This window comes from Polypterus senegalus, chromosome 2 (genome assembly GCF_016835505.1).
Source record: "Polypterus senegalus isolate Bchr_013 chromosome 2, ASM1683550v1, whole genome shotgun sequence".
Taxonomy (NCBI): domain Eukaryota; kingdom Metazoa; phylum Chordata; class Cladistia; order Polypteriformes; family Polypteridae; genus Polypterus; species Polypterus senegalus.
In genome coordinates this window covers 209,039,427-209,063,652 of record NC_053155.1, presented here as the reverse complement: position 1 = coordinate 209,063,652, position 24,226 = coordinate 209,039,427, and the positions used below count along the sequence as shown (strand labels likewise).

Genomic DNA, 24,226 nt, shown 5'->3' with positions numbered 1-24,226 from the left:
CAAAAGCTTGAAGCTAAGGATTCTTGGAAACATTTGATCTCCTATCTTATGATTCGTTTTATTAATCATTTTATTGCAATTAACTTGCACAAGCTGCTGAGTGAACTGATCATATCACTTGCATCCAGTATACAGTAGAGAGAGTTGAGAGTTTGTAATGGCTAAGGTGCTTAATATGTTGTAGAATGAAAGTACAGATGGAAAGCATGAATTCCAGAAGAGGAGGGAAATGATTCTAGAAAAAGCCAGGCATGAGGCCCAACTTGCATGTCAGCAATATGAGAGACAAATAATAATCCAGGTAATTCACCTTGTGCTCAAATGAGATGCCATTAGTGTGCCATGCCACTGAAGGCTCTGCTACACTTTCTCACTTTTGTGCAGCTTCTGTATAATGTTTTCCACTTACACACTAAAACCATAGACATGGGAGAAATGCCAAGTCAATTTGCCATCTTTAATGATTTGCTAGGCATTTATGCACAAATTGTTTAACCTTTTAACCCCAGAGCTAATGCTCAGTAGAAAGCTGAAAATTTTCTTAACATTATTTTACTAATACTTCTTAACAATTACATAAAACTCCTGGGTGTATCTATATAATTACTTGAATATATACAAATATTTTACAGTTAAAGGGTTAAACCTGTCAAGGTGCATTTTCTTTTTTCATTGTAATGGAAAAAGATGTCATTTACCTGTAGTATGAATTTACTTCATACTGCTTCCCATTAGTCTGTCTGTTCAGTGGAAATGCAACATTCTAAACTCTTCCACATTAACTTGCCTAAAGATTGTGTGGAACAGATACCTCATATTTGTGTTCAGTTGTAGTGGCTTAACTTTTTGCTGAGGACATCTTCATCTTAGCATGTTATGTTCCTTTTGGATTTTTTATCCTTTTTTATCCTGTTTATATATTTTTAAAAGGATTGCAATTTCTTTATGCTTTCAGCATCAATGTTTTGGTGGTTCTTCATTTTTTGTTGTTGAACTTTGTGTTACAGGGTTATATAAGGTGAGTGCAGTAATACTTTTTTATTTACAGCATAGTTATCTGCAAAAGATTAACCTGTTTGCCATTTGAATTTAACTAAAAAAGTGAATATTGTATTATACCTTACGAGAAATCAGTATTTGCATCTGAATAACAGTAAATGAATGCAATATGATGTCTAGATATACCCCATGTATGATATATATAAAGATGAAAATGAATTATCCTAATGGAAAATGTTTTTTGTATGTAGAGTAATTTGAGCTCTGATGAGCAGAATGACATGAGAAGAGATTCTTTGGATGGGGTGAGTTTCATCAAGTTTGTTTTCAATTTTCTTGTGGATATGTTGTCAGGAACATCTATTGCTGTATTGTCTTAATATTTATTATATACTGGGACTCCAAATTATACATAGTATATATGCCATACCTAGAATATATAGAGAATGGTACAAAATTATTGTTGCCAACAAACTCCAGTTGTTTTGTCAGATGTTGTGCAGTAACTTGTGTGCTTTAGTTTAAACACACATGTAAATATTGTGACAGATAGGGGGCGTTATCGCTTCCTTGAACCCTCACACTTGACTCCAGACACCAGATAAAAGTCCAGTAAGTTGACTTTATTATTAGTAACAGTGCACAAAGCACCCTCCTCTCCACAATACTCATTAACCATACACAATAATCAATGCAAAACCAATCCTTCTCTCCCAGACGCATTGCCACCCTTCCACCCAGCTCAGCTTGTCGTCTGAGGATTTCCCACAGTCCTTTATAGTCCTTGACCCGGAAGTGTTTCTCTCCCTCTGTCCATGTGAGTGGGAACACTTCCGGGTCAGATAAAAAGTCCTTTTTCTTCACCCCGGAAGCACGTCATTCTTCTTGTCCATGTTACTCAGATGTACTTCCGGGGCGTAGGGCAAATATTCTTTGCTCCTCCCTGTAGCTCCATCTAGTGGCCCCTCTGGTATCCAGCAGGGCTGAGGTTGAAAACTGCATTGTCCATAATTCCCTGCTGGTATTTGGGGCACCTCCATGCTGCAGGGAGAGCTCCATCTGGCGGCCTGGGGGTATTGGCCGGCCATAGACCACAATATGTAATGTAAATGCCTTTTAATGGAGAGATCATTTCTATTTACAAGCAGGAACCTTGAACCTATATCAAATGTTAAAAATGTTATAATTATTTCAAACTTTTATCCTTATCTATAACATTTTAATGTTGTTGATAAAACAGTGAAGCTTTTCATCTGAGAGAAAATATGATAAACTAGTCATTATGCATATCTTTGTTTTATCACTGTAGCAAGGCAGAATTCTTTAATACACAAAGCGAGTTGGACAGCATTACATCATATATGTTGGAATGCTTATACTTGATCAGCACCTGTGTGAGCTTCCATTCAAAGATTTTTTCCAAGAATTGTACACTTAGCCCGATTTTTGGTTGCTAGGCAGCTGCAAATAAACATTTATTGCCACGCATCAGAATTGGTAGGGCTTTTTTTGTGGTGTTAGATCCAAAACTTTACTAATAGTAAGGTAGACAGTACTGTATGCAGTAGTTGGCATCACCGTATTTTATGCAGCTTATTATATTACAACAAATCATGCACCACACAGTATATAATTAAGCAACTACATAAAAAATTACAATTTTTAGAATTGTATCTATACACAATTACTCATCAAGTCTTTATAAAGTGAAATTACATTTAGTGGTATGGAAGGGTTGGTACTCTGGAAGAGACAGAAGTGAAACAAATTTATGATTGACCTCAATGAACCTTATAGGAAGTAATTTATTGACACAATGAGTGGTTATTATTTTGAATAGGTTTAAATGTGTTAATTTGTTTCAAACCTAGTTTTGTAAAACTTGATTTATTTGTGTGGAATGTTATTTGATTTTAATAAAATCATCCATCCATCCATTATCCAACCCACTATATCCTAACTATAGAGTAATTAAAATCCAAATAAATAAATAAATCTATACTAATAAAAGGCAAAGAAAAGTTAAGTAGGTTTCATTTCGCAATTCTACGCGTAACAGTCATAACTGGAACCTTCTTTTGTACATATATACAGCCATAGCCTGCAGCTCGGTCGCCATGTGAGGCGGAGTTGCGTCCCGCATCATCACGTCTCCCACGTAATTGAGTGCCTGCCCATATAAGGCCGTCCGTCGGCAGCAATCCAATAGACACGCTGCCGTTAAATATTTGTGGGTGAAGGACTGTGCTTATGCAAACGAAGATGAGATAGTCATGGATGGACTAGTGTTTGGCATAAACTCAGCAAAAGTACGAGAGAAACTTTGAAGTGCCGGGTCTTAGCTAACATTAAATAAAGCCATGGTCTTCGATGCATGTACTCCAAGCGGCTCACGTGAACTGACTGTGAACACAGTACGCAGAGAACAAGGAAGAGCTCCAAAGAGCGCTGAACAAAAAACGCATTACACAATTGAGAAGACAGCAAAAGAATATGAAGCGAGTGACGCATACAAGCATATTCATAAGTGCAGCTACTGTGGAAACAAAGCACGGTGTAAACCGTAAGTTTAAATGCCTACGACGAATACAATATTCGCGAGATACAAGTTTAATGAGAAGACGTGGGGTATAAACGAGACTTTGAATCACTTTGTAACAGAGTTAAAATTGCTGTAACGGAGTTAAACTTGCTGGTGAAGGACTGTGCTTATGCAAATGAATAGGAAAGCAAGCTGTAAAGCTTAACTTAAAATTAAGTTCATAGACACGCTGCCGCTGGCGTTTGTCATGCCTAAGACCAATACGATATTCGCAAGATACAAGTTTACTGAGAGGACGCAGGGTATAAACGAGACTTTTGATCACTTTGTAACTGAGTTAAAATTGCAGGTGAAGGACTGTGCTTATGCAAACGAAGATGAGATGGTCAGAGATAGAATACTGTTTGGCACAATCTCAGCAAAAGTGTGAGAAAAACTTTTAAGTGCCTGGTCTGAGCTAACATTAAATAATATCTGGTGAAGGACTGTGCTTATGCAAATGAATAGAAAGCAAATGTTACATTATTTTTAAAATGTTTCCTTTTCTTTTTCATAACTTCTTTAACACACTTCTTCTCCGCTGCGAAGCGCGGGCATTTTGCTAGTGTATTCATAAAGGAATAACTGGAAAAGATTGTTTCTTAATTTGTAGCCTGGCCTGTGATTGATGAATATACAATGTAACAATTCAATTGATTCTTACACTATTGAGTGGTTAATGTGAGGTTAAATTAGTATTATGTGTTTTAGAATCCTACAATGTCCTGTGTGTATATCCTTGTAAGGTGAAAAAAGTTGAGACATTTATGTGGTAACATTACTGCTGTACTGAACTGTGATCCTGCTTGTTTCAGTTACTTATGGCAGCTTCTATAAGCCTAATAAAAATAATACTGGCTAATAAAAGAGGTTTACTGTGGGATATCAAAAGATTTTGAGCGTATAACACCAATGAAGTCCACCAAGTTTTATATTTCACAATCCCTGTGAACACTAGGTATCAATTGTACGTTGACAGTCTTTAATTCTATGACAAACAAATAAAAGTTTTGTCTTGCATAATTAGAAAATGAATGAATAAATTAATGTTGAACAAATAACATTTTTAAGCGTTTGTATTGTTTCATAGTGAGCTGGAACTCTATATTACATAATGCTCAAAATGAATATAATAACTAAAATAAAATACATGTATGTAATTTTCATAGAAAAGAAATGAGGGCTCATTGAAATAAGCATTTAAGCAACAAGTCAAACAAGATAAGTATGTTTACAGTACATTGATTTACAAAAATGTTGTCAGTGCCAGCCAATTCCTCATGAAGAACACTATATTTAATAATGATTTTCAATAAAGTCAATTATTAAATGTAGTATTGTACTTCATTCCCAGTTCTGCAGGACTATAAAAATGTTTATGTGCTATATCTCTTGTCATACTAGCTGAAAAAGTTGAAACAGGTTTAGGAGCTCTGCAGAGCTTCTGTCATGTTGTATGATGATGAAAATAACCATAATGAAGATTATTTTAATAATACTGGAGCTGTGAATTAAAAAATATGTGAAATGAAAACTTTAACAAAAGGTAAGACTGAATAACAAGCTTGTACACTGTAAATGTTCAAAACGAAGATTTATTCATTTTGTACTGATTAAGCAGCTGGGTGGTATAAAGCAGTTACAGTATATAGAAGTTTCATTTTGCTTAAGGCAGCTGTCCATGTGCAGTTAAAACTATACATCTGGGGTGCTATAACACAGAGGTTGTTGTGTCTGTAGAAGGATGGAGGGGCTTTGTAATGATTAGGACTAGAAGAAAAAATATTGTCAAGAATACAATGCTTAAAGATCAAGAACCACAAGGGTCTGTTTTTTAAATATATTGCAAGCAAGATAGAGTTATATTCAATCAGGGAATGTATTTCAGTAGTGACCTTTTCATCTGTTGTGCTAAAGAGACTGTGCCTCCCATCAGCCAGGCATCAGGACTCATAAAGTGGCAGCAAATGGAGCAAAATGGTAAAATCAACTGTAAGTAATAGTTAAATACAAAGAACTATATCGATATTGATTTGTTTATATCTCAAAACCTAAAACAATCCAAAAAAGTCTGAAAAAACATTCTTAAGTGTTGGTAAAAAAAATTAACACTGAATCAACTTACAACAGATATACAGTACCTAGCATTCATACACATACCTTAGTTAACTATAACAATGTAGCATAGGTAAACCAAAATAATGAACAGGTGAACTTCCATGATAATACACTTGGCGTAGTTGGCAGAATTTGCACTGTGTAATGTAGTGGCATTGATGGATTAGAGGCAGTCCCTACATCCACGAGTTTAGCTCACGCTGTAAAGTAGCTGCTTCTGTAACAGGTTTGTAGCTGGTTACCGTCAGTTACCACAGCACAGATTTCTGAACTGGGTTGGATTGTTGTCTGATTCCATGACAAAACATATTACATTTATTTATTTGGTTGACACCTTTATCTAAAGTGGCTTACAGCATTCGAGTTACAATTGGTTACATTTCTTTTTCCAGTTGGAGCACAAGCAGGTGAAGTGACTTGCTAAGAGTTGCACAGTGTCAGTGGCGGGATACAAACCCACAAACTCAAGTCCAAAGCCTTAACCACTGCACCACATTACCTGCTATATCTAAGTCTGTAACAATTGACAGATGAAAAACATTTTTTTGGTTAGACTAAAATTCCAGTGGTGTATATGTACTTGGAAAGCTTTTCATTTATACTGCAGAAAAAAAATTAGTATTTAGAAGTATTTAGTTTTACTCAGAGATGATATAAGGTTTTGGTTGTCACGTTTGAGATGACTTTAGTCATTAAGAAGCAATTAGTAATTTTCTCTTTGATTCCTGAAAGTAAGGGAAGAACTAAATCTCGTTGCTTTGGCGTCTAATAAATAAGTTTGTTTTTTTTTTTTGTTTTTTTATATAAAAGTTGGACGTCTTTCAATTACTGTAAGTACTGTGTAGTCAATTGCAAATTGGCTAATATGTTTTGAGGTAGCTCTTTCACAGTACCTTATGTAACAGGAAGAAACAAATGCCAATACTTCAGCAAGAAATTTTGATTTGTTTGAGTATGGAGACAAACAATTATGCAGAACATTTCTTTGATTCTCCCTTCAGTTATCAAAACATTTCCATTTCATGATTTTGCAGACTATTATAAAATAGAGAAGCACAAGCCAGACTGTATAGTCTGTAGCAACAGGCAGATAAACAGTATCACCACTGCAGCACCTATTGTGAACTTTGTGAATTACCAATGCATTAAATTAGCTGTTTTGAATGGCAAATAAACATTATAGTAGTCATGTGTCGAGTCTTCATACATTTGGTAACTGTATGCTTTCCACATTTTGAGCAATGAAAAAGAATTTTGAAATCTCGCAAATAGAAGTCCATTTTTTTGAAAAAAAAAATCAACCTTTAGCCATGATGGAAAAAATACAGCCTGCAAAGAGCTGAAATAAAAATAACTTCTTTTGAGGTATTTTGAATTGATATATGCTTAAAACATCAATATGTTTCTTGTTTCCAGTTACAGATGATGCATATTATCCGTCCATCATTGCTTATATGCGTTCCCTTAAGGACGGCAGCTTTGAATGTATATATTGCAATCAGTACAATCAAAGCAATTCAGGCTCACTGATTCTGGTCTATTATGTTTTTTGTTTTTTTTTTTTTATTATTACTTAGGTGTGGTCTAACTTACTCAAGTTGAAGTGAGTTTTATATGTATAAGGGATATTTGTATATATGCGATCAAAACTGTTATCTTCTCTGGAAAAGTGAACTCATTTTGATGAAATATGATTAAATACATGTAGGTCTCTTATATGCTCAGGAATCTTCACAAATATTTGCAGTAGGTATCTTCTTGGTAAAGTTGTATTGACTTAGAAAATTAAGGTGCCATGGCAGGTATTTAACAAACTTTTTATGTGCTAGGAAGAGTGAACTGAATCACCATTTGTGCCATAAAGTAAAAATCATGTTTAAATGAGTGTCACAATATGTGGTATATGTTTATGCATTATTTTATAATCTCAGTCAGCAATATCTGAGCAAAGAAATAAAGTTTTTAACAGTAAAGAAAATGGCATGCCAATGCACAGTGAAATGTAATGCATTTTTATATCTATAAATTACCTAAAAAGGATCATGTTAAAAAAAAAAAAAATTAATGTTCTTGGTTATGTGTTAAGATATGTGTCCAACATTTTTCATCTCTCTTTCATGAATTCAGGGAGATGATGATTCATCAGCTTCATCTCCTACAATGAACTCTCCTCCATTTGGACTTAGACCACGATCTGGTAAGTCAAAAAGTTCATTTCTGTATTATTATCAGACCTCTAACGTTTTACCTCATGAAGTCAATAACAAAATTCTGTTTGGGGGTATAATTGATTAGACCTTCAGTGTTCATATTTGCTGCAATGCTCTCTTATTTAAGAAGCTGTGACTCATGTGATATTTGCACTTGCATTTCTGTAAATGATGATTGTAACACCTTTAGTTTTAACTTGAAAAATGTATTTTTAGGCTATAAATTAGTCACAACATGCTTATATTGGTCCTTTAGTTCATTTTTCCCCATCAAGTATTTCATTTTCAATAAGCGAATCAATGCAGGCTTTCTGTGACTATCAAAGGGGTTACAGGGATGCACTAACTGCAGCCAAGAACAAACATTATGGCAGACTAATAGAAAGTGTCAATGATAACCCAAGGGTTTTGTTCTTTGTAGTTGATAAACTCCTTCAACCTGTATCTAGCCCAGTTACCTCTTCTACCAAAGTCTTTGAAAATTCCTCCACTTTTTCTGCAGTAAAATTAAAGATCTAAATAATTCAACTAACATAAATACATCACGTTTTTATATATTTTCCTGTCTTCCCACTCCATCCAGCTTTTTATTTCTAAATTTTCACCAGTCACATCTGCATTTGTTAACGACTTGATTTTTAGGATGAGGCCGACTACTTGTGTAATGAACCCCATCCCCACCACACTTCTTAAATCCTGCCTTCACACCATAATACCGACTGTTACGACAATAGTACATACATCCCTTAATACTGGCTTTGTGACAGCCACTTTTTAAATCTCTTCTATAACCCCAATATTAAAATGTCTGGCCTTGATGCTGGCAATCTTTAACAGTTTTCGGCCTGTTTTTCATTTACCTTTTCTGTAAAAAGTTCTTGAGCATGTTGTAGCCTTCCTACTCAACACTTACTTAACTTCTGATAGTTTCATGGAACCCTTTCAGTCTGGTTTCAGGGCACAGCATAGCTGCTCTGCTTTGGGTAACCAATGATTTGCTTATGGCAGCAGACTTTGGACAAACTAACATATTAATTCTGTTAGATCTTAGTGCAGCATTTGACGTTGTCAGACATTACATTCTACTGTCCAGAACGGAGAACCTGCTGGGTATCTCTGACAGTGCCCTCCAGTGGTTTAAGTCCAATTTGACTGACAGGAAAGAGTTTGTTAGTCTTGGCAACAGCAGATCCAGCTCAGTGCCAGTCACACAAGGGGTTTCTCAGGGCTTTGTCCTTGGCTTTCCGCTCTTCTGTATCTATATGCTTCCTCTTGGCCACATTATTCGTAGCTATGGACTGGGTTATCATTTTTATTCAGATGATTCTCAAGTCTATTTCAGTGTTGAAAGTGAAACTTCATCAGTGCTTTCTCAGCTTACAAATTGCCTCAGAGAAATTAAAACCTGGATGGAGCAGAACTCTTTAAAATTAAATTGCAACAAAACTGAACTCCTGCAAATTGGAACTAAAGTGCAACTTAAGAAAATTAGATCTTTCTCAGTTACTCTTGACAGTGCTCTCATCAGACATTCTTCTAATGCAAGGAATCTTGGTGTAATCTTTGATTTTTCCTTTCCTTTCTTATTCTGTCCAAATAAACCACGTTAAGAAACTTTCTTACTTTCACCTCCATAACCTATCCTGCATTTGTTCGTCCCTCTCCTTTTCTAATGCTGAGAAACTTGTCCAAGCTTTTATCACATCCCACATCAATTGCAGGTGCCCCTTCTAATCTTATATCATAGCTCCATTTAATTCAAAACTCTGCTTCAAGAGTCCTTACACGAACCAGCAACAGCGAGCATACTGTATAATACCCATCCTGCTTCGCCTTCATTGGCTCCCGGTGTCTTACAGAATTAAATATTAAGTTTGATTAATAACATACAAAATTTTAAAAGGCCTCATTGGACTACATCAGTGACATTCTCCATCACTGTGCTCCTATTCGCCCACTAAGGTCCTCTGATTCTGGCAATCTAGTTGTGCCCCACATTAACTTGTACTCTATGGGTGACAGGGCCTTTAGCTGTATAGCACCCAGACTTTGGAATGACCTCCCTAAATTAATTAGTTCAGCTGACTCAATTTTTTAAAAACAACTTAAAACTCATCTGTTCTGGAAGGCTTTTAACTTAAGCCGATTTTCTGCCCCCTCTTTCAGTGTTCCTCTCTATCCAAATGCTCAGTATCATTTGTGTGTGTGTTATATCACAAATGATATGATTTGCTAGGCTTTTCTTTTAGTATTGAATTTAGTATTTGACTCTGGTTTATTGTCTTTTATTCTCTTTAATGCTTTGTATATCCTTCATCTATCTGTTTTAGTGTTCTAATCAGGAACACTATTCAGTATCCAATGTTACATATACCTGCATGTTTCTTCCTCTGTGAAGCACCTTGAGCATGGAAAGGGCACTATATAAATAAAATATGTTGTTGTTGTTATTAGTATTATTATTATTATTATTATGGTTTGGTGTATTCAATGAAGGTGTAAAGCAATTTATATTAAGTTAATGTATTGCGGACAGTAGGGGGCACTCCAGCTCCCTAAACCCTAACACAAACAGGCGCAGACACAGGTTGAAAGGCAAAGAGTCTTTTATTTTGGGAAAGCTCTTTTTTATAAGGGTTTTCCCACCATCACTCCCCAATCCTGTAGCCGCCATGGAACCCAGCAGGTTTGTCACCTGGGATTATAATACCTGACATGCCTTGTAGGCACCCATGTGGGAATTTGAGCCTGGGCTCACTGCCAATTATTGTCCTGGGTGAGGTAAAGCCCTGTATAAGCTGTCTCTCTGTCCTTCCATCTAAGGGGCGTCCACAATATACATAACAGGAGATTTAAATGTAAAGTCTTTTACAAAAAAAATGCAATTTTTGCTCTCTTTTAGCTTTAGGGGTCTAAGATTTATTAAAGCTGCTACAACATAATGTTTAAAATTACAGTATGTTATTTTAGGTGTATTACTATTAAATTATTGCCTGCATAAACGCAGTACCGTGTTATCTGTAAATGCTCATTTTTTCTAAGCAACAATAGGTTTCACTGATTTTATTAGTAATATGTAATAGTCTCCTTAAACAAAAAATGAGAAGAGAAAATTGAAAATGGACATCCTATGTGTGTGATGTGTTTTTTTTTTAAATAGAGATATAGTTTTACCTCAAAACAAAAATCCTAGTGTAAATGGAATGTTTTATCATTGTTTGATACTACTTAGAATGTGTCATGCAGTCCAGTTATAGTATTTACTGATTTAACTCTATAAGTCATTAAATATGTGACATCTGTAAATGACTTCTCATTACACGTATAGTTAGATATTACCTGGTTTTGCGAGACACGGCTACATTAGACACCAGTTCTAATCATTAAAAACCTATTGGGACACAGTACTGCTTTTACAGGTTAGATTACCCCTAAAATGCTTTCAGTATACTAAACCAGCTCTTCCCATCTCGTTTTATCCTTCCTCCTCCTTCACTTCCAATTCTGACTTAATCAGCTGAGGCAGAGAGGCTCCTTTCGTGCTATGCATTGCATTCAAGCTGAGTGTTGCATCCAGGAAGCACCTCTAGGCCAGGCGTAACCCCATCATGACTAGTGGGCATTCTTTCAGCAACTTTCTATAGCAGCACCCAAGGACCCCAGCATGGCTGCCCTTTGGAAGTACAGTTTCCTTGCAACAATACTGGTGTCCAAATGAGAGGATGCTGCTACCCAATTTACTAGGTGAACACATGACCCAAGAGTTAGTCTTCAGTTGTCCATTATATTGGTCCCCCAACCAGAATAAATATACTTTTTTGTTATCATGCACTAGATAAAATAACTAACTTATGTAATGTGTGGTCTAAATTTATTTTTGAAAAGGTTAGTTTTAATCTTTATTGCTGGCACTTTCATTTTAAATAATTTTACAAAAACTGACATTAAAAATTCTATATTGAATTCCTTTAAAATTTTATTTTTCACTACGTTTGGATTTTTTAAAATTTCATACTAAGTTGATAATTTTTTATGCATACATAGTTTAACTTAACATGTGAGTGTGAAATGTTTATTAATTTAAATTAAAAAAAGCATAAAAAATGTAAAAAAGACAATTGCATTTTAATCTGAACATTTCTAAAGAAATTCATTGTGCTGTAAACATGAAAAATTATCACTAAAATTAAAAACTTGAAACTCAGAATTACCCCAGTGTTAGTGAGTATGGGTTTATTTTTTGTAATTTTTTTAATTACTTTATATCTAGAAGTTGAAAAGAAGGTATTATAATGATTGAATTTTTATTAGTGGATTAGGAAGGACATGTATTCTTCTGATGATCAGTTACTTTAGGAGTGGGATTAAATAATTTTTTTTATTTGCTTTTTTTGTACTATAATGATTTACAAGGCAGTTACATCCACTATTAATATGAATCATGGGTTATAATTCACGCAAGTGTCTTTAAAATAGCTATACAGTAATAATGGATGCACTTATTTTTAATCCAAACCTTTTAAGAGAAATGTACCGTCAGTGGAGTTAGTAGACTGTCTGACTTAGTAGACTCTCTTCGTTGTCTGCTTTCTCTGTAAATCTTTCTTAAAGCTTTAATTTCTATTCAACTCATGTTTAAAATGGTTCCTGAGACTTGACATTCTTGGTTTAAAAATTTGTACTTTTTGTTACTTGTTCTTTTGCATCTTCACGACGCCCAAGGTATTCACTAATTTTTTTTTACCTAAGATCGCAGCAAAATTAATATTTTCAAAATTATACAACATTCGCAGCAGCATACAGTCTATTAACTCTAGTTGAAGTACATGTTATTACTAGTTTTGGTTGAAAAGAAGTACAGCATTTTGTAAAGTGGTTTTAGTGTTGCAAGATGCACCTACTGTGCATTTCTGTGGCAGATTTTTACTCTCATAGTTTGAGAGGCAATTAGTGAAGTTGTTACCCACTTGGTGTTTCACTTACAGAATAAAGAAAAGGCTAAAATCAAACTCTCTGGCAAATTTTGCAGCTTTGATGAGTTTTAAGCAAAATGTAAACATGTTTTTTTTGCAGACTTTAGCAACTGATTTCTAATGGAATGTAATGGCATCCCTATTACCTAATAAGGGAGTGCTATCATTTTTAACTGTAACTTTTTGTGAATGACAACTTTAAAAACTGCATACCATGACATTAAACTGAACAAATACTAACATTATGTTTTATCACCCTCCATTTTTTTCTTTATTGCATCTTTTTTCAACTCTTTGCTTCTTTCTATGCCAATCCTCTCAATCATTTTTTCTTCATATATATTTGTACTTGACCCGTTGCTTCAAATTTACAATCTTCTCTTTTCTTTGCGAATATTTGCTATTTGTGATTTTTTTTTTCGGTTTCTCATTTTTGGTAAATGGATCTGGCTTGTCTACTTAACCTCTTGCAGACATGCCTATTTCTTCCTCTCCTCCTACCTCTCTCAGCCCTATTACACAGGCCCTGCCACGTGATAAAGACATCCTCAGTACCCCAACAGAAGGAGACATGAAAAATGGTGGTAGGTTTTTTCAATGTAATAAAGAAATGTTGCCAATCTGACACCTTTATCAAGGGTCTACAAAAAGATTAATATGTAGAGAAAAGTTTTGTTTTGCCGTATAGGAAATACTATATATATATATATATATATATATATATATATATATATATATATATATATATATATATATATATATATATATATATATATATATATACGGGTGTGGCATAAAAGTAATGAGACTGATTTTTTATTTACCAAAGTTTTAATTTTTTTCAAACATCAATGTTATCCCCTTCAAAGTAGTTCCCTTGGGCAGCTACACACCGATGGAGACGTTGTTCCCACTGTTGGTAGCAGTGCTGGAAGTGTTCAACTGGTATGGTCTTCAACATGTCCATTACTCTCTTTTGGATGTTTTCTAAAGTCCTGAAATGACGTCCTTTCAGGACATTTTTCAGTTTAGGAAAAAGGAAAAAGTCACATGGACTGAGGTCAGGAGAATAAGGGGGCTGGGGAACCACAGGAATGCCTTTTGAGGTCAAAAATTCTGTTATGGAGAGGGCAGTTTTTCGGCACCATTTTGGCACAGACCTTTCGCATGTGCAAATGTTCAGTCAAAATTTGATGAACGGTAAATCTGTTCAAATTTAATTGTTCAGTCAACATTCTTAATGTTAAACGACGGTCTGATCTCACAAGAGTGTTCACACGTTCGATGTTTTCATTGGTTTTCAAAGTTGAAGTCCTCCCTCAACGGTGTTCATCTTCAACGTGTTTTCTGCCTTCCAAAAATGATTTGTGCCAGCGAAAAACTTGAGCTCAGGATAAAGAATGTTCCCCATAGGCCTGTTTTAACTTTTCAAACGTCACACTTGCCATTTAATGGCACAACGTTGCTCCAAATTCCGCTGTTCCATTTTGCGTGACGCACAGCCAAAAACACAACTTCGCTAATGGCAGTCACAAAAATCGTGTAGTTAACGGAAGGAGTTGAAACTCGCACTGAGCTATGGGAGGGTACTGATACACGTGCTCTATCAAGGACAACAGCGCAGCGTTGCCAGTCTCATTACTTTTCTGCCACACCTCGTATATATACTTTTTTTCCCCCTACAAAAAACATCTTTTTGCAGTCTCATTTTAAAACATCTGCAGAAAATATTTCTAAAACTACATTTTTTAATATGAGTTTTCAAAAATTTTTGGTTAAATTTATTTGAACATCTTTAGTAGCAGAGTTTAGTAATATAAAAAAAGTTTCAGGTTTTATTTATTTATTTTACCTAACACTAAGACTGGAATAAAATTGGCTTGTCTATTGAGTAAGTAGTTTTAGATTTTAATTTTTGGTTAACTATCCATGCATGGATAATTCAGTATTATTTAGTCAGTCTCTCTGTGCCTATATTATTTTTTTTTGTTGTATATTTTCATGCAGTGTAATGTTATACTAATTCTTAGTAGGTTTCAAGATTCAGGGTCATTGATTCTTCGTAGTTGCAGTTTTTATTAGCATACCAACAAACAGTAAGAGGTTTGTTGTGTAGAAGTCACTATTAAGTGATGAATATAGGCTAGGCATTTTTAGTTATTACCCAACTCCAGACTAATAACAGTTGCTCAGAAATAAATGTTTATGCAAAGAAAAAGTTAATTTGCTTCCTGTATTTTATTCACTGTCATTTCTTTCTTTTTTATATATACAATGTTTTTAACTAGTAGACTTTTATCTTTTTTTTGTTTCAATTATTGTCTTATTTGTGTATAATTAATATATAACATTTTGCCTTCAGGTATTCTTTTTATTATTAGTATATAATTCATTTTTATGTATTATTCTGTATATTATAACATTAGGGTTACTCTTGCCAAGAAACCAACTATTTCAGTGGTTTGGGTGTTTATTATTAAAAAAAATAGATCCAAGAGACAGTAAAGGGGCTAACGTAAACATCCCCTAAACCATCAATTTGCACTTCTTCCACCCACTGAATCCTTGCCTCACCTAATCTCCTGACTATGGGGCAGTGAAGGCTGTTTTAATGGTGGTGGTGGTGATAGTGGAAGTGGTAGAGAGGTGGTTTTATCCATTACCCTACAGCTACTTCTGGAGAAATCCTTAGGATTGTTTACAGACATGAGTTCAGTGTCCTAGATTTAGGTGTTGAGAACTGAAAAAAGCATAAAGTGGTTTAGGAAAAGTTTAATTTATTATGACTTTAAACACTTTGTCATTTTCCAGATATGACTGATGCACTATTAAAGCAGTACCCGATACACAGAGGAGGATATAATTTTCACTTAAACCTGTACTATGTTTTTCTGATTATTTTGAAGTCAGCTGACTTTTTTAAGATTGCACCTCCACAAAACTAGCAAATACACACTAAAACAAAATTGCATTTATACCCTTTAGCCCAGATAACGTAGGAGGTGCTTCGTGCAAGTTGTCTTTTATTTTCTTTAATAGAAGAGCAGGAAGCTCTAGTTGCTTATTTTGTATATCTGAAGTCATCGGATTAGCATTTTAGAAAGGTGTTTGAAGCTATTTTGTGGTCGTACTTTGCAATACACGAGCATTTCTGTAAATTTCCCTTTGAAATGTGGCTCTTCAGTTTCCTTGTTATTTTGAAGTGGAATATCCTGTTTTGCATATATCAAGACATGTCCAAAACAGTTTCATCTGCTTGCAGTTTCTGTGTAGAATTTAAATGTTGCCACCCCCAACCCCCCTGTTGGATTAGCTCTGTCCAATGGATGGGAGGAGTTTGCACCTCTGGGAAGTGTCTGCAGATTTTGCCGTGCACTGCATCCTGCACACTATATTCCAGTCATTTAATTGTTCATTCTGCTTATTGAAAAACAGCACGCCTTTCTTGCTATTGTAATTGATGTAAGCATTCTGAGCTTTGAGATAATTGGGTAGATCTAGAGATTAATCAGTGGAAGCCTGGACCCACCTAAACTAGTTTGTGTCACAATTAAATGTGTTTCCTAGCCTATGCTTGGCTAGTTATCACATAGGTTGATTAGTTATACTTTGCTTCTTTGTGACTAATCTGCTGCATTATCTTTGTGGAATCTCCTTCAGTGATGTCATTCCCAGTACGTAATACTCATCCCCTTATTCGGCATTGCATGTTCCTCCACCCACACACCTTGATGGACAGAATGTGAAATCAACAAGCTTGCTTACAGTATTATGACAGCTCTAAACCAGATATCTCCTTCAATGGTGTCATTTCCTCTATGTAAGCTGGTTGTGGTGTTATGGGGCTTCCTCCCGACAACAAAACAACCTCACTGTTAACATCCTGGCAATGGTTGGAATGACTTCAACCCTGGAGTTTCTCGGCTCTGTATATCGTGATGAATGATCTGTAGATGAAAAAGCAGGCAGTGGAATAAAGCAATGAATAGCAGTAATGAGTTTGTAGATGGTTGGATAAATTGTCTTCTTTTCTTTTTCTCTTCTCTCTTGTCACCTATCGCTCCTCTTTTTAAATGTAAAATGTCCCAAATGTAATTGGTGTGTAAACAGGTGATTTTCGTCCTAGGGCTGCGGCCTCTCTCCATCAACCGTCCCCTCTGCACTTACGGGGACAACATTCACTGACTTACACATAAGGGACAGTAAACAGGACGATGAAAACAACATGCACTCAGCACACACATAGAATATACTATTACTATGTAGCCCCACTACATTTTTATGGATAATATTTACTGTAATAGTTTTATGAATTTTATACTTTTTATTTTAGATGAAATGGTTATATTCTACGGGATGTGATCACACTATAAAGTTGTTTATAAAGTTGTTTAGGGGGACAGCCCAGAATAACAGTGCATTTTGTGTGTTTTTACAACACTTATTCATTTGCAATAAGTCTGCACCTGGATGCCGAAAAAAGAATGCACAAGAAAACAGACAGCAACTAATATGATTATGTAAGCTACAACCTGATGAATATTGTTTAGAAGTGTTCCTGTTAACAATATCAAATAGTAATGGCAGGAAAAAGCTCATCTTCTAATACAGAGGTAGGTTCTAACATCTCTGCTTTTCACCTCAGAATGAATGTTAGTGTTAGTCTATGCAGCTCTGTGTTTGTTTCAAGGTCTATGTTTGTTTTATTATGACATGGTGCCGCTGAATATTAACACAATATAACCAATGTGGTGTAGTTTTCTGAATAAGATCCTCAAGCCAGTTAACCTAGAAAACACATTTTAGATTTGATTTTTGCATAACACCAGAAGGTGACAGTTGTTCTTGTGTGTTCAAGATATGATGCATTTGGTGTGGTTTTTTTTTTTGTTCACACCAATATTATTTGATAGTTTTCAAATTCTTGATCTTTTTAGCCAGTGTAGTCACTGTCAGAGGGCAGTGCTAAATCCAACATCGTTGGGACTTGAGTTTCCCTAGTTAAAGAAAATTCTTAAATGGCAGTATTTAATATTCAATATTCTGTCCTGTAGATTTTTTTTGTTTGATGCCACACATTTATTTTCTAACTGGAGTGCCAAGAGCAGGTGCCTCTTATCCACACATCTTATACTGTATATTAGCAGTTTGTGGTCTATTTTAATGACAGTTTTTTAATTCTCATTTTAGTGTTTATTCAGTTTTGTAGAAATTGAGATTTTGTTTAGTGTTGCAATGTTGATCAAATCCCATTAATGTGGTAACACCTGGAAAATTTCACAAAACAATTACAGAAACAGAAAACATAAATAAAGTTCAGGATTAAGACAATTCTACTGATGTAAATCTGTAGTGTAGTAATATATTGTATAGGGCCAGAATTGCATTCATAATTTAGTTTGAAAAAATCATGAAGGTTCCGTTCAGTTGTGTGTTTTATAGTTGGTTGAATGGCATTTTGTGCTGAATTAAAGCTTTTTTTTCTTTCTATCATATATTGTATGGTTTTTTGTCTGACCTGTCAAAAGAAAAAAAAGAAACCATAACAAGTCATGTTTTTCAATATAATCCTTGTTTAATATAAAGATTTTAAACAACATTCTGAATTAAAAGGAAATAGTTACATTTTTCAATCTTTTACATCATAAAATTATTCCTTCATATGGGAACTTTTAAAAAATCATATTGTGAAATGATACAGCTTTATCATATCACTATCAGAGCATACCAATGATGTCACTGGTGTAGTATTGAGCTTGTGGGAGAGGTCAAAAATCCCAAGATGCATCTATGGCCAGCCTGTCCTCTAACAGCTATGATGATTCTTGGGATTTTGAGTTCCTCTATGAGCTTAATACTAGACCAGTGACATCACTAGTCACTCCTCACTTGCATTTCATCTAAACCGGATGCATCATTTCACACCATGATTGTTTTCAAAGTACAGACATGAAAGAGTAATTTTCACTATTAAAATCTGTTTCCCGTTGAGTAAAAGAATTCATCTCATACAAATCTGAGATGTGATTGTTCATTATAAAAGGAATTTGACAGGATTTTTGTCTTTTTACACTGTTTCAGAATTATTTCAAAGCAAAATATTTCTCCTGGTAATAAAACATCTTTATTGATCCTTGAATTAAAACTATGAGCTCCTAAAAGTAATTTTACATTAATGATAGATGCATTCTTTCTCTTAGTATAAATGAATATACATGAAAAATTTTCAGATTTTATTCAATGCTGTAAAAATACACAGTGCTTAAAGTTGAATTATTAAATGTGTGAGTATATAAATTATTTGATTTTACTGTGTAAGTAATGTTAAGTACAATAATGTTTTATCATTTAACCAAAAGATTTTAAAGCACTATTGTTCATGGATATATTTATGATATTTTTTTTGAAAGATTTAAAATATAAGTTTTGAAGAGAGAAAGTTGCCAGCATTGGTGTGAGTATTCCCTGTGGAGTGAGTTTTTGGAGTAATCTCCAGTTACCAGCTGTCATAATATTAGATTAAGTGGGGTTATAAAATGAACAGATAGATCTCTAATTAGATGGTAGATTGCTTTAATAAACAGTCAAAACAGATAACTTCCTGCATTTAATGAAAATATGAATCAGTATTTCAGATGAAATTAGTTTTGTTCCAAAGTTTTTTCTTTATATTTTAAAGTCAAAGGTTTATTTCACATTTCTATGTATATGTATAATAAAGTATTATTACTTGCATTGTTTTATTTATTATTCTATTACAAATGTTTTTCTTTTTCATTTATAGGATTGTTACCTCTGTCTTATATGTTTTCTGTACCATAGTGATCATATGTTATCCACTAAATCCATGAACTACAAACAAAATAATGCTTGGCTGCTTGGTATAGGAGTGGCCCCTTTATTTCTTTTACAGTTTTTTTTTCTTTTTAAGGTCATATTAAACCATCACTTCCATATATGTCAACATACTTGCAGCTGCATTACTACTTACCAAAGTACAGGTTATGGTGCTTATGGAACTTGTGGGGTTTTTTGATTGGATATATATCTCCATCTAGTGGAGCTCTTATGTATTGCTATTAAGAAAATCTGACTTGGATTCATATATTTACTGTATAAAAAATCCAGAGATAGATAGTGTCAAAAAAGATTGTTTCTGGTAAGTAATTTAATCTTTCTTATAGCCTAGCTTGGGTATTACCAACTAATATATGAATGATACACAGGAATCTTTAGAACAGTACTTAAAATAAGTATAACAAAATATGAGCAACATATTTTGTTGTTTAAAAATAGCCTATTAAGTAGAAAGCGGAGACCATTATGAGGTATTGATGATGGTGTGAAAGTGTTAAATTTCATTGAAAAACTCAGTGACAAAATTATTTTAAGCTATCAAGCTCTGTCAGAGATGTTTTTGTCATCATTGCTGTTTCATGTTTCAGCAGCTTTAGGTACACTTACAACAACAGTTTTAATTTAACTTTGTAGATTAATATGATTATTTAAGCAAGCGTATGCAAGTAACGGCACGCACTTAATCCTGAACTTTTGCGGTTTCATCAATAATAATTGAATGACAGCAGGTTTCTTCCTGTTTGTTTTTTTTTTGTTTGTTTGTTTGTGTATGCAGTATTCACAAGATCACCAAGAACTTTAGAATCAATAGATCCTCAGTTTACAATGCGCAGAAAGATGGAGCAAATGAGGGAAGAACTGGAGTTAATGGAGCAACTCCGAGAGGTTGGTTTTAAGACGGGGTCATTTCACAAGAAAGTGATTTTCTACCTGAAACCTTATTTTTATTACTGCTGCTTCTAAGAAAACATTATTTAATAGTTCATAAATCATTTTATTTCTCACCACTTATAAAATATAAATTATGTGACTGATTGGTAGTGTGAATTATATTGAAATATGTATACCTCATTTAAATGTTTTACTTTACATAGCATAATTTTCTCCAATCTGCTTAATCAAGGCCAGTTTAAAATCATTTATTTTCTTAATTCCATTTACAATAACATAGTAAATTCTGTTTTTGAGTTACCTATCTAGCTAGAGCAACACTATTTCTAAAAAAAGTTTGTTTCAGTAGTAAAAATGTGGGGATAAGTAACTAAAACTGGCAGGAAAGAGAACAATGCTGTGTGGAAAAAGAACCATCCCACACATTCCCTCTACATGACTGAACACTCAATGTCTAAATCATTAATATCAGTAGAGAATTAATTTACTACATATAAGTCAGTATTCAGAGTCAAAATACAGTGGGATGCAAAAGTTTGGGCAACCTTGTTAATAGTCATTATTTTCCGGTATAAATCGTTGGTTGTTACAATAAAAAATGTCAGTTAAATATATCATATAGGAGACACACACAGTGATATTTGAGAAGTGAAATGAAGTTTATTGGATTTACAGAAAGTGTGCAATAATTGTTCAAACAAAATCAGTATTGATAGTAAGTAGTAAGAGAATGATTTTACAGTACTTGAGTACTAGAATAGGAATTTATGTCTCTTAAATATCAGAGCAGGTAATGTACTATGTTACTTTCCAGACCAGTAGTTTTAAGAGTGGTTGCAAGTTCATTTAAATAAATGTGTATCATGAGAAATAAATAAAATTGTCTAATTAAAATACATATCAGTTGATTGTATTTCTTAATTAATAAAATCTCTATATGTATAATGGATTTAGATAGGGGTTTTTTCTATAATTTACTTGAACATTTCGTTTGTTTTAGCGACCCCTCTTATCGCGCTATAGTATCATAGTTCACTTGTGGTATTGATTTATTTGTGCAAATCCGAGAGAGACGCAGCGGGCTGAGGGGAAGGGGGCAGGGCCATCCTTACTTGCACGCCAGCCTCGGGGTGTATCTTACATCCACTTAGCTAGCGAACAAGAGAACTACTTAATGGATTTAGATCAGGCTTTTTTCTAGTATTTGCTTGAACATTCCGGTTGAATTTGCGACTACTCTCATCACATTAAGAATCATAGTTCACTTGCAGCAGCAATATGTCCATGCTAATCCAAGACAGAGACTACGGGCTTAGAGGAGGAGAAAGCATGATATCAGGAGTAGGGAGCCAGACAGGGCACTCCTCGCTGTCCTGTTTCACTTCTATGTGGGTGAAGCCGTGGGAGACAGCTAGTAATAAATAAACATCAATTTCTTTTTTTGCTGTATGCACAACAATTTGGATTTAAGATGAATAAAAAGTCTAAACTGTAAATATAAAGGTCTGATTAGAATATTTCAAAAAGTTCAGAGATGAGCCAAAGAGGAGAAAGAAATGAACTGCAGTTGGTCCAAAGGATATGTCTTCATTTTGTAATTCTTGGCAGGTTTAATGTGGCTTAGACATGCAAAGACACCTCAATAACTTAAGTAACTTAACATTGTGATTTATTATGTAGCTAAATAATATAGTAACAGAATTGCTTTACAAGTGTATACAAAGGTATTGCTTGCCTATGTAAAAGACTTGTTGCCCAGAACTTCCTCCAATGGAATGACCCAAAAAATATTTACAGTGAGATATTGGAATTCAGTAAAAAAAAAGTGGAATGGCATAGTGTGGCCTGGAAGAGAATGACGATTACTCAAAAAAAAAAAAAAAAAGTTAAGCTAAATATGACTGTATAAAAGTCTTGGAAAAGTATCTTGAATGAACAGACCAAAATTTTGGTAATTACCAAATGATATGTTTTATACCACTTTATATCATTTGCTTCAAGGTAATTTCTTTCCTTAGTTCTGCTTATCTGGAATGCCCGTATAGAATAAGTATTACTATTTGAAAATAATAAAGTTTGTACAAAAACACCCAAAAACCAAGTGCATATCAAACGTGTGTTTGTAGGAATTTGATGAGTATATCGATAAAAAATCTGAATTGTCTATGGAAGGAGCCACATACCATGTAATGGCATGCATATTGCCTACACCATCACTGACAGACATTGTCCAGCCAAGATTCAGACCCAGGACTCTGGAGCTGTGTGGCAATAGCCCTATCATATTAATATTTTCATTTTAAACAAAGGTTAATCGTTAATTTGGCAAAAACAGCAATTTTTACTTTATTGATGTGTATGTGTGTAAATATGTGTAACTATACCTGTACAGTGGTGTGAAAAACTATTTGCCCCCTTCCTGATTTCTTATTCTTTTGCATGTTTGTCACACAAAATGTTTATGATCATCAAACACATTTAACCATTAGTCAAATATAACACAAGTAAACGCAAAATGCAGTTTTTAAATGATGGTTTTTATTATTTAGGGAGAAAAAAAAATCCAAACCTACATGGCCCTGTGTGAAAAAGTAATTGCCCCCTGAACCTAATAACTGGTTGGGCCACCCTTAGCAGCAATGACTGCAATCAAGCGTTTGCGATAACTTGCAATGAGTCGTTTATAGCGCTCTGGAGGAATTTTGGCCCACTCATCTTTGCACAATTGTTGTAATTCAGCTTTATTTGTGGGTTTTCTAGCATGAACTGCCTTTTTAGGTATCATGCCATATCATCTCAATTGGATTCAGGTCAGGACTTTGACTAGGGCACTCCAAAGTCTTCATTTTGTTTTTCTTCAGCCATTCAGAGGTGGATTTGCTGGTGTGTTTTGGGTCATTGTCCTGTTGCAGCACCCAAGATCGCTTCAGCTTGAGTTGACGAACAGATGGCCGGACATTCTCCTTCATGATAGTTTGGTAGACAGTAGAATTCATGGTTCCATCTATCACAGCAAGCCTTCCAGGTCCTGAAGCAGCAAAACAACCCCAGACCATCACACTACCACCACCACATTTTACTGTTGGTATGATGATCTTTTTCTGAAATGCTGTGTTCCTTTTACCCAGATGTAACGGGACATTTGCCTTCCAAAAAGTTCTACTTTTGTCTCATCAGTCCACAAGGTATTTTCCCAAAAGTCTTGGCAATCATTGAGATGTTTCTTAGCAAAATTGAGACGAGCCCTAATGTTCTTTTTGCTTAACAGTGGTTTGCGTCTTGGAAATCTGCCATGCAGGCCGTTTTGCCCAGTCTCTTTTTATGGTGGAGTCGTGAACACTGACCTTAATTGAGGCAAGTGAGGCCTGCAGTTCTTTAGACGTTGTCCTGGGGTCTTTTGTGACCTCTCGGATGAGTCGTCTCTGCACTCTTGGGGTAATTTTGGTCGGCCGGCCACTCCTGGGAAGGTTCACCACTGTTCCATGTTTTTGCCATTTGTGGATAATGGCTCTCACTGTGGTTCACTGGAGTCCCAAAGCTTTAGAAATGGCTTTATAACCTTTACCAGACTGATAGATCTAAATTACTTCTGTTCT

General features: G+C 34.7%; 1 protein-coding gene across 7 annotated transcripts in view; it reads left to right on the top strand.

Annotated features, from left to right (window-relative positions):
* Positions 1 to 24,226, top strand: part of lrch1 (leucine-rich repeats and calponin homology (CH) domain containing 1) — a 254,974-nt gene that overhangs the window by 189,127 nt on the left and 41,621 nt on the right. For 3 of the 7 annotated variants that reach the window (XM_039745248.1, XM_039745246.1, XM_039745252.1), the window contains exons 14-19: positions 185 to 301; positions 956 to 1,018; positions 1,251 to 1,304; positions 7,826 to 7,895; positions 13,355 to 13,465; positions 20,515 to 20,624. In XM_039745248.1, coding sequence (XP_039601182.1) covers positions 185 to 301; positions 956 to 1,018; positions 1,251 to 1,304; positions 7,826 to 7,895; positions 13,355 to 13,465; positions 20,515 to 20,624 — 525 coding nt within the window. The remainder of the gene's footprint in view (positions 1 to 184; positions 302 to 955; positions 1,019 to 1,250; positions 1,305 to 7,825; positions 7,896 to 13,354; positions 13,466 to 20,514; positions 20,625 to 24,226) is intronic. The other 4 variants (XM_039745251.1, XM_039745249.1, XM_039745247.1 and 1 more) reach the window with 3 other exon arrangements.